Source organism: Glossina fuscipes, unplaced genomic scaffold (genome assembly GCF_014805625.2).
Source record: "Glossina fuscipes isolate IAEA_lab_2018 unplaced genomic scaffold, Yale_Gfus_2 1, whole genome shotgun sequence".
Taxonomy (NCBI): Eukaryota; Metazoa; Arthropoda; class Insecta; order Diptera; family Glossinidae; genus Glossina; species Glossina fuscipes.
The window spans coordinates 47,356,507-47,368,712 of record NW_023998415.1 but is presented as its reverse complement, the minus strand read 5'-3'; the positions used below and the strand labels follow the sequence as shown (position 1 = coordinate 47,368,712).

Genomic DNA, 12,206 nt, shown 5'->3' with positions numbered 1-12,206 from the left:
GGTGTTCAGGGATCTATCTAAACTTTCGCAATACATTCAACATTTCTAATGATGATAGGTGATAGGTTATGCGGTTTAAGAAGCTTCTAATAAGCATTTCTGGTAGTTCGAGTGTACCTCTTAACTGCGTGCGCGATGATAGATGTGAAATAAAATACGTTTTCGTTTTTTCTTTCACGATCAACAGCGCATTAAAGTTTTACATTATTACTTATACAATATATTAAGACAGACAAACACAATGCATATGTATATACGTAGTCACGTAATCTAGAAAATATTGAATCTTTTCCTACGCAACAAAATACCACAAATGCTGACATGCGGATTGGCAAGACATAAAGAGTATAACTAACTAATTTCCTTGTTTATATACAAGAAAAAAATAGTTGCTGGGTAAAACTGTATTCAAAAACACTTTACATTTACAGTAAAAGATCAGTATTCGTCATGGCCAAGAGACGTTAGTAAAGGTAACAATAAACGAACGGTTTGTTCGCGTTGTTCTTTGAAAAGTACAGCGGCTCGTTCAACACGTTCTCTATAATAGTCGATCGACCCATCGCAAACAAGACGGATTACATTCTAGTGAACTGTACATCTCTAACTAGATTAATAAAAACTGGTATTAATCCTTGGATTAATCAGTACAGAGAAGAGAAAAAGAGCAGTTGAAGTACATTTTTACTTCCGTTTACTGCCCCATCTGTTATAAGGTTTCTAGTAAAAGCACTAAAAAAAAACTTTATTGACCTTTTATAAGGATTTTTCACCGCTCGGCAGTTCACAAATCTATTTAGATCGACCATACACAGCCTCAGTAAATCCAATGAGTCAAATGTTAAAAAAAATATCTGGTTTACAGCATAAGATAAGAACTTAAAAATTTCCTTTATTTCCGAATTTTCTGACTGTCAATGTCGGTCCTAAATGGGCCATTAAATGCCCACCACAGCTTTCTTTAAGATATTAAGATATATTCATTCATTTTCGTGATAAATTATTTTCAATTAAGGGCCAATAGGCAGGGTGAAGAACGGCCCAAGGCTTATGATATGTCCGTTCGGTAAGGTGCGTTTCGTTCGTTTGTTTATTCTTGTAAGGATAAAAGTACGCGCATTTCTTTACGCGTTTGTGAATTATCCAACACTTACACCCCCTGGCTAGCTCAACTAAGGCACGTACGACCCTTGAAGCAATGAAGAGTGGCCCTGAAAATAATTTTCAATTGATTGTTGTTTTTTTTTTTTGCTAGACAGGCAGGGTGGGACAAAGAGGCACTGCGTTACGCAAAATCAAGTCTCAGCATAAATTATTAAAAATTAAATCTTTTTGCTAAATGACTTACTATTCATAACCAGGTAACTCTGTCAAATTACTATTAACGACAAATTTTCATCATCAAATATGGAAAGTTAGACCATAGTTTACCATATGAAGATTTATTGTTCGTAGAAACGTCTATATGGAAGGGCACTCCGGTCCGATTCAAATTTGTTTCATCAATTTGGAATGCCGACGTAGTGCTATTCAGCGGTTTTTGTTTGTCGGAGAACTTTGGAAATTGCAGTTTGTTGTGGTATAAGGACTTTTCAAGATGGCGCTTTACTTGAGCTGTACTCCAATCCAATCTATTGTTCGGGTCAAACTAACGTATGCGATATCGCGTACAGTTCGTTTTTCACGCGTACATATACCGAAACAATGGTTCGTCTTTCATCAGCCGAATGCAGCTATGCTAACATTTGAAGAAAATATCCATCCATTCGCCGCATTGAACTGCGTTGATGCAAAAAACGTGCACTTTTAGCGCATTTCCGCTTTACTCTTTTCGGAATATAAACAAATCGATTCAAAATCGTATCACACAGATATCGTCTAAATAGGAAATGGAAAGTTTATAAAATTTTATCGCATTCGCACGAACCTGATAATAAATTTGCGAACATAATATTGTTATTATTATTATATAACAGCTCGCACTTGTCATAGTTTAATCAATTGAATTTTTTCTTTTACCAAATCATTCAAGTCATGCGTCTTTCATCAAGTACATCCATCATATATTAAATTTAATCGTATTTTTTACTTCTGCATATACATAATTATTTGCAAAGAATATCAAAATTCAATATGTATAATATTCTATCAGCTTTAAATATATTATCAATTAATATTTACAAATTTTTTTTTTGCAATTTTAAAGCGACAAAATTTTAGTTCCTTTTTGGAAAGCACTATGGGTATGAAATGTTTTCAAACGCATTATATATAATATTCTTCTTCTTCGTCTTTTTGAATCTTTAGCGAGTCAACAACTGACGATGATGATTCGCCGCGTTATAAATAATAATATTCTGGTGCTACTTAATATATGTATATATGTATGTATGTATGTATGTATGTATGCAAAGGCTATAAATGAAATATGAGAATGCAAACAGACAGCATTATATGTATGATAATTTATAATTTTGCAAAATACCTTCAAGTCGCAAATGATATCAAGACATTGACGCCATGTGGAATGAAATGTAATGCGAGGCATTACATTTCGAATGAAATATCGTAATAATGACAATGTCATGCTATTAGCTATTCGAAACAATGTAAACTTTACTTTACAGGTATGTACTTAAATAGTGTGAATGCAATATCAACGAACGAACTAATTAAGTGATATAAGCAATAGTAACAGACTTAGCAACAGGGTTTAAATGATTGCCTGGTTATGACAATGATTGCAATGATAAGAGTATTCATGTTCTCATATACATATTCTAATGACGATGATGTTGATCTCAAGTTATGATTAATGCTTTCTTATGTGGGTGCGTGAATGTGTATTTTTAAGTGCATCTCTTACATAATTATAACACCGTTTACACTACATACACATACATACGTTAGACCGATATGTTACAAGTAATTTTTGGATTCGTTAATGCAATCGTTTGCAACACTCAAAAGGTAGCTTTAGAATTCATCCATTCGCCTATCTCCCCGTCTTACGGTCCTTTCGTCGATACGTCTTTTCTTAAACACCCTTGCTGCGCATATATGAACATATCGGCTGCAAATTTGCCAAAAACATCGGAAATTCTTCTACATATTTTAGCTTGGCATATAAGCCGAATTGTTCAAAGAAAACGTTAAGAGCGCGACATAACCCGAACAGTCCTCTTATTCCAGAAGTAAAAACATTAAGCTTTGTCCCTCACACTTAACATATAAACCATAAAAGATGGGACGATAGAAAAAAAATATCTCCATGCAATGTAGAGATGATTCAGCAGCATCTGCCCACTGTCGTCCAACTGATAATGCCGTATAATGCCTACTTTCGCTCTTTTTTTTTTTAATTTCTTTTAAGATGAAGATGATGGGTATAAAAGATTCGGCCATTAACCGATTTAAGTTTTCGGGCTTGTTTCATCGACAAATTACTTACAACCGTATTCGCCGACAACATACTCAAGATTTTTGGTGTGGCTGCATGTTTATATGCGTGTGTCTGTACATTTTGTTATATTTTTTTCGAAATTTAAAACTTATTTTCAAGTCAAGCAAGGGCTTTAATGATCTTCACAATTAAACATTCATATTTATCTACATGCACGTACACTCACACACACACACACACACACACGCACGCGCGCTTGTAAAGAGATTTATATTTACACTGCTGTGACAAAAAAAAAGCTAAGCTTTAATTCGTCCATTATATATATGCTGTGCCAGCATAATTTTTTTTTCCCAGCTATTCGTACATATAAAGAAGTGTGTAGAGGCTAGTAAAGAGGACTACGCTGCTTGCTTTAGAAGCTATATGAGAATATGCTATGTAAGTTACAAGCTTCGGACAAATTGTGATAATCAACCAGTTCGACTGCGTTTTATTAAATAAAATTTTCTCATATATTTTGAACACGAACTGATTGCATATAGGGGGAACTTAAGAGAACATAGCAATAATAAATCCATTAAAATATTGATTATAATAGCGACCTTTCTTCATGAGGTCCACATGAGTTGCAAAAAAATTCAATGAAACGAATCATCTTCGACATAATGCAAAATCGGATCGTCTAATCTAAATTACTTAGTTACAATGCAAGCACTCAAATCCACATTAAATGTTGAATTGTTTTTAAAAAAGGTAAAGATCGTGCGGCCAGTTCAATAACTAGGAAAGAATTATCTGAAGCAAGTAGAAAAATATAAAAACTCGAAGAATTATCTTGCATCATGACAGCGTAAGCAATAATCCATACTTGATAGGATGTGAGAAATGATTAAAACTTTATTCATTGCTCATAAACAAATGATTTTGAATCCGTTTCTATCGCTTGACCCTATTCGCACCCTATTCGAGTGCAATTGAATTGAAAGGTTAAATATCTTTTGAATCAGGGATGGCCGATTTTTTTTTCATCAACGGGCCAATTTTTATTTTCATATCATTGCAGTACCCAGAACCAAGTCAAACTGTTATTAAAAATGCAACTTTCTGCATTAATTATACTTTTTTTTTTTTTTTTTTTTTGTAGATCACTCATTTAAGGACCTAGTGGGCAAAAACAAAAAAAAAGCAAGTGAAGTCAGATATAATGCATTTTCACCATTGCTGTCTGCGGGCAAATTGAATTATTTGAAATTTTAAACTTAGCGACCTGAACACGATGACATCATGGACTGGATCCCGCCCAGAGATCGGTGATTAACCATGCTTGCTCTAGATAATGCAACCGATGCAATACGAACGATATTGGCGTCAAAGCTGCCCTAAAGAGACGTCCAAAATTGACTTCATAAAATTCGAAATATGTTGTTATTGATTACAGCTTATCCCTTGCCCACGTGTTAGGATGTTGCGCTAGTACAAAGAGTGCGTGTAAATGAAATTTGCTCAGCACTCTTCTTTGTTTATGTTAAAAGTAAAGCTTGCATTATACTCAAAGATATTTAAGATCATTTTGCAATTTTGTTACTGTGTCTTCTTAGCGTCTCTTTTTGGTATTTGTTATGAATGTGTTTGGTGATGGTGTCTATTATACCAGCTTTTTTTTTTTTTTTTTTTTTAATTTTTATAATTGTAAAATAATAAAGCACATAATAATTGTACTTAAGTTGCATCCCATTTGCCATAAAGTTCTTCGCATATAAATGCGTGCATTGCTAACCACAGAACAACTAAATTCGTTTCAGATCTTTAACAAACAGCATCGATTTAACTATTAATTCCGTAACACTTACGGCAGCGAAACTAGAAAACAAATTGAAAATGTTGAAAATTGTAAGTGTTGTGCGATTACAGTCTTAATAAGGAAGCTCCTAACAGCATCCTTCCTTCCCCTTTCCGCATCCCTTCCCCTCTCAGCCGCAAATCCTACATTTCTTAAGAAAAAAAAGTAAAATTAAATATAATGCAAAGGGAGAAAAGGATAACAAAAACATCGACATCGGCATACATATATAATACTAATTCCATTACAGTTGGCAGTGTGTCTGGTCATCATTTATGTTGATTTTGTAAAAGCGACTGGTGATTATAACGCCGAGACACGTAACTATGTGAACGAAGTGAAAGAGGATGGCAGTTATAATTATCAATTCGATACCACAAATGGTATAGCCCAGCAGGAGTCGGGAGTGGGTGGCTATTATGCTGCCGGTTCGTCGCAATATTACTCACCTGAAGGGCAATTAATACAATTATCGTATAATGCTGATGCGAATGGTTTTCAGCCACAAGGAGCCCATTTACCTACCCCACCGCCCATACCGGAGGCTATACTCAAAGCTTTAGAATATATTCGCACTCATCCGTATCAAGAGGAACAACAACAACAACAACAACAACAGCAACAGCAGCAACATCAACAACAACAGCAACGTCCTCGACATCATCAACAACCGTCACAGCAATACGGTAATCAAGGATCCCCTTACCGCAAATACTAATTTACAAAACGTTTTATCTAAAGTGTTAAATGTTTGTTGTTCTCTTCCATCTGTTACTGTGATTATAAAACTGTATTTATATTCAAAAGCCGAAAAACAAAAATTCTTTTGAGTTAAATGCGATTAAGCAGCATTTTGCAAAAAAAAAAAAAAAAAAAAAAAAATAGCTTAGCGATGCAAAAATTTTATAAAAATACACATATATGTATATATATATATATGCATATATATTCCTATGAATATTGCGGAAAATAAAGGATTTGTTAAAACAAAACAACAGTAAATTTTAATTCTCTTGTTTGAACAGTGGTTTTTACTTCGAAAATCTAAATAATCCCTAAATTTAACTATAATACCTTTCAGCATTTATTTCAAACAAAAAAAAAATTAATTAAGTGTTGAATTTCGATAAATAAAAGAAATTGCCAATCAAAGAATTTCGTACCCATAACCAATTTTCAATATTTCAAATCAATCAATTTTTTTTTTTTTTTTTTTTTTTTTTCCAGATATAATTTTGTGTTTATAAAAGTAATTAAAAAGCATTTGTTTGCAAAAATATATTGAAAAAATGTAGACTCCTACCAGCGTTTGATATTTTTCCTATATATTGTGGTTGGAAAGTAAATTCATATCTCGAAATTTGTTTAAGAGACATGCAACTTGACCTCAAATGACTTTGATCACCCAGAAAAGGTTTTGCTCTTTCAATAAATAAACACCACATTCATTATACATGATGCACATGCTTGCAAAACAAGTGACTTAAATTAGATTCATTTATTGTTATTAATTAATTTGAATCATTTTTTTTATCTCAAATTTCATTTTCATGTGCTATCTTTTTTTACATTCTTTCTACTTCCGTCTCCGTTGTTCTATCATAACTTTTCGCATTTGTCTACGTATTGATAACATTTGGAGAGTATATGTCACTGATCTCTAATCGGATATACATAATTGCATATAAGCACTTCCGTCCATCGGTTCCCAGAATTGCTTTCGCACTACCTCAAGATGGGTCCTTACGGCTTCTTGATCCTCGCTCTATCATCCTACATCCTATGTCTTCGCCTAAGATTAGAGGTTCGGATGTCGCCATGCTGTGACTTTATACCATAGCATATCGTGCAAAAAATTTTTGCCATTTCGTGCTCGTTTCGGTGTCTATTACCATGACCGCTAGCCGATTCAACAGATCTGAAGAACATAGTTGTTAAATATGCCCAAGCCGAACAGACTAAAACAGTGTGCTGCGTATCGCTTTTTATACCTTGGCACAGGTACTATACTCGTTAATCGAAACGGCACAAATAACTCAAAAGCTTTTCCACGATCAGTGAAAAATTAGGTTAAAAAGAATATAACTTTTTCGTGGGGGTGAGGGTGTAACTCGACCTTCCTTTCGAGTCATTGCTGCCATTCTGTCAACATGCTCTGCCCAATAGCAGTCTTAAGTGTGCAGACATCGCCGCAACCTCCTTCTTCAATAGTTGCTTGCTTTTTGCCGCTATGAATACATGACTACCCCTTGAATAGTAGCCCCACAGGTAATATTCCTGCCAAGATCACTGCCGCTGACATTGAAACTTTGTGGCAGGTCAATATCGTTCTCAACGTGCACAGCCTTTGAAACGTTCCGATCCAACTTCCGCAGAAAATATACACTTTGTAATACTTTCTCTGGGCAAATGGATGAGACATACATCATTTGCGCGTGGGCTTAGGTGCATATGTCTTTACTTCGCATATTTTGATCCGTGCATGTTTGGTCTTAATTTGCAAAGAGTGGTTTCGGTTGACAATGCTTTATCCAACGTGTTCCGCGAATGTTAATTTCGTATCTAATTGCTCTCTCAGTTGCTCTCTTTCTCAAATTAGAATGAAATGAAATGCATTAGTCATCCAGTCTAAATTTGGCGCTTGGAATACCCTTCTATCAGTCGCCAGTATGGCTTCGCTTGTTCCCCCCGGCAAGTTTCAGTTTGAATGAATAAAGTCACGTACTTATACGGCTTAAACTATCACTAGCTAGTATCTCAATTAGCGACGCGGTCGACGCTTCCTGCACAATCAAACCAATATCATCCGCATAACCCATCAATTTCGCCCCTCTTCACCCCCTCTATGTTAAGTGGCCCGTCATACATGAGATTTCACAGGAAGGAACCTAGAACGGAGTCCTGTGCTACCACTGCAATAATCCTGTGTTCTCTTATGCCGTCGTTTGTGTTATATAGTATACTTGCGTCTCGCAGAAGGTGTTTCTGATATCCAAAGTGCTGACAGCGCAGAACTCTTTTGCGCCCTTGCTTTGTTGTGCTGCCGAAACCAGTTCTTGTTTGACAAAGCCAAACTGATGTCTAGTAAAGCCGCCGTGTAGCATTTAACCGTCAAAATATAAATGAAAGAATGTGACTGAGGACATGCACAACACGTCAAACTTTTCTCATCGTATCATGTTAATACATAGAAAACTCGCATGTACCCGTTGTCATTGTCCCTAAAATCTGCATCTTTTCTTTATAGTAATAAAAGTAAGCGTTTGTCGCAAAATATTTCTTCTTCCGAAGGATAAGGTTTTTGCAAAAATCCTTCCAATACTCAAAAGGCAGGTGGGGAGGTCTTATAAAATGCATAATCTATTCTTTCTACTATATTCCTGATCATTATCAAAAAGTATGTCTGTCCATCTCTCGGTGTAAGGTCTCGGCTAAACGAACTCTTAGTCGCAAAAGTGAAGATATCGGGTCAAAATTTAGCGGAAACATTGCACGTCCTTGTACGTACACTGGTACGTCAAATGGTTCAGATTGGTTAAAAGGTACACGTCTAGTGTAACGTAACCTAAGAACATTTCCTATTTGCAAAGCAAAAAACTAGTTTTTTTTACTCTTTACTTATAAGTTACAACAGATAGGACGATAACGATACATTAGAAAATTGCATTCGCTTTTTCGGAATATGTCCCTCTGTCCCTTTGTGTTAGGCATGTGTTTAACAAACTCTTACTTGCAAAACTGAAGATATCTGTTCGAAATTTAGCAGAAACATTGAAAGTCCTTGTACGCATGTGGCGTGACTGATTTTATCGATTTTTGTTGAATAACATGTGAACATATATGCCATGTGTCTATTATAATTTATGAGTAGCGAACATAAAACGCCTTTATTTAATCATTTTCAATGCGAGTACGTAAACAACAACTGTACCAGTACTATTATATTAGGATTAACCTAATGCGATTACATTTTTGTACATATATCTGTGCATAATTAAAAATCCAAAAAAGGAAAACATTTTAGAACGGATTTCATAATATGAATTGAGTCTGATATGGAGAGTTAGTTGCGTACGTTTCGTTTGCAATTTTGCCAAGAAGCGTAAGTAGTTTAAATAATTGATAACTGAGTCGACATTGGCTTAGTTGTGTGATAGAATCTTAAGAGATGAACTAGAAAATTACGGTTCATGCAGTTCAACAAGGCTTATGAATCGCAAGTACTTACTTAGTAACTTTATTAAGGATGAAATCCCGCTATTGCTTGTTACATAGTATAATCTATCCTCACACAGTTGTAATTTTGGCAATGGTTGCCTTGCCAAATTCTTCAAAATGGAACCCAAGAATTATTTTTAACCGATTCAATTGATTCAACATGGCAGTAATAGGACAGAGACAATGCCGCGGAAGCATATTCCAGTATAGGTTTTACTAACGTCACATACAGTGTCTTGCTAGTACATGGATGAATGAACGGTTTAATGTATAGGTTAAAACGACGTTCATCGTCGAAAATCGCTCCGAAGTCGTGAACCGTTTCTACATTGTTCAGGATTTGTGAAGCTATGGAGTATTCCGTTAAAAAAACAGATAATTTTTTACATTTTTTCAAGTTTAGCGTTAAGTAATTAACTGAACACCGAAGTGAGTAATTTGTTCAGACCATCTTGAAGGACACTGGAGCTTGGTTCACTATTAGCAAATTGCAGGAGTTTTCTGTCAGCGTAGATGAAGTTTCTATATGACTTAACTACATATGAGAAATCGTTGATATATGACACAATATGAGTTGGAAAACCCCCTTCCATGCCGTAAAGGAAATTTCATTCGCATGATGAATGAACTAAAGAGCACTCTCCATGTACATAAATAACATCCATTTGGGAATCTTTAGCAAAACCCTTAAAAACTTCATTTTCGAATTCCAAGAGATTAGCTGTAGTTGACCTACCATCCTGATAAGTATGCCGATGCGGAGAGATGAACGCTGTAATGGCCTAAGCAACTTTCCCGTATCTCTACAGTTCCCCACCAGTTTTATATTTCCGTTTTTATGAGTTGGGGCAAGAAAATTGCTCTTCCAATGTAATGGAAATACGCTAATCTGTAGAGGGAGGCTAGAGATCACAGCCCTTGCACCAGAGAGTTCGTTTACGCATACTCACCGAGAAGTTTCATTTTAAAGTTTTTTCTATATTTGATCAATTATTCAGAGAAAAACTTCTCAATGTGGTGATGGTTCTCCTTGTCGAGGTGATAGTCAGAACGAAAGAGAGAGTGGAATATAGACAGCGGTCACATCATCAAAAATGTATGCCTAATCGGTGGATGCTATGATTCTATCGACCAAAGATTCACTACAGCTACTATTACCCGCAAATCCTAATTAAATGAACTACTATTGTTTGTGCACTGTGACTTCAAGCCAGATAAGGCAACTTGATAGTCGCGCCTCTTTAACAAAGCTTGATTGCGCAACTGAGTGTTTGTCTATCCGTCCACCCAGCTGTTTACTTGCCTAACACTTGTTTAAGTCCAACGTTGACGCCTAAGCTCCGGTGTTCAGTACGTTAGAAATAACTAAATAATTGTTATAAGTATTTTCCATTGACTCTTAAAATGTCTAGAGTTCCTATTTACTTATTTCAATGAGAATGAATTTGATTACCTTGACAGATTACAGAACAAATTTAGTGTATACTTATGGCCTGTTGATAAATATAAAAACTAAATTAACTGATTACATCCATTGGGCGTGAATTGAGTGATTGGGTTTCAAGACGCGTAAGAGGGTATTTTTTTAATATTAAATTAAAACGTTCGCTTTATTTGTGTACTGTATTTAAATTTTTCCACATTGAGAAGAGAAGCGAGCATAGTATGCAAGGAGCGTTCATTTCAATATCGAAATTCTATAAAAGTAACATTAAAGATAATACCTTCAGTTAGTTAATCAATCCTTATCATCTGGCTGTTTGCAGTTGCATAAATATCAGCTTTTTATTCAAGCGAGCTGGTAGGTTTTAACACTGTGCTCTTACCCCGTTCACATTGATTAAGTTAGGCTACATATTTCAAACAAGTTGCTTTATCAATCTTTGATTTAGATACATTTTCCTAAAGGCATTTGCAAATTGTTATTTACAGATAAGAGCAGGTATGAGAGAAAGTAATGGACTGGCTTAGATAAAAGTGGAGCGAAATAATAGATCAATGAGTAAAGATAGAAGCGAAATAATAGTAGAAATAAAAACCGCGATCAAAATAGACAAAGATGACAATATTTAAACAAGGAAGTAGATGGAAGTCAAGATAAAATTATACATCAAGATTAAGAAATAGATAGAAAAAAAGAAAAAGACGAGCCAATGCAGAAGTAGGAGTAGAAATTTGTAAGGAGGTAAAAATACAGGCAGACACTCCCAAAGCGAAGGAAAAATAAAAGTTAAAAAAATGGAAATAGAAGCAAAAGTCAAAGTAGGCAGCGAAATGGACGCAAAGGTGAAAATGAAGACATAGAGCCATGGGTAGTGAGTGGCAGAAACAAAGATCGGTATAAATTTGGTTATATTAAACGCTGGCTCCGCCCCTATTTTCAATATAGAAGGACACAGTACAACAACCGACGTAACTATATCTTTCGCAGATCGTTACACGCATTAAATTGTGGCAGATAGTGAAACCTTAAGTGATCTGCAATATATAATAAATTACGCAATATATAAAGATAACGAGGCAGTAGAACAAACATATAACAAGTGAAAAAAAAGTGGAACGCACGCAAGCTAAACCATGAGGTGAACGGAGCAGCCCTGTTAGCCAAAAACCCGTGAAACATATCACACTAATGTGTGCGTGGGTTACACCCACCACACCTTGACGTATATATATATGAGGTGGAAATGCCAAGATTCAGAGATTCTAACTGAAGAAAGAAGCCAGCTTTTGAAGGAATGA

At 35.3% G+C, this 12,206-nt stretch overlaps 1 protein-coding gene across 1 annotated transcript; it reads left to right on the top strand.

Annotated features, from left to right (window-relative positions):
- The first annotated feature begins 5,194 nt into the window (after positions 1-5,194).
- LOC119632284 (larval cuticle protein 4-like) lies at positions 5,195-6,080 on the top strand. Its single transcript, XM_038025112.1, has 2 exons — positions 5,195-5,296; positions 5,497-6,080. Exons 1-2 carry the CDS (start codon positions 5,285-5,287, stop codon positions 5,962-5,964), a joined length of 480 nt encoding a protein of 159 aa, XP_037881040.1. The 5' UTR covers positions 5,195-5,284; the 3' UTR covers positions 5,965-6,080.
- Positions 6,081-12,206: the final 6,126 nt, after the last annotated feature.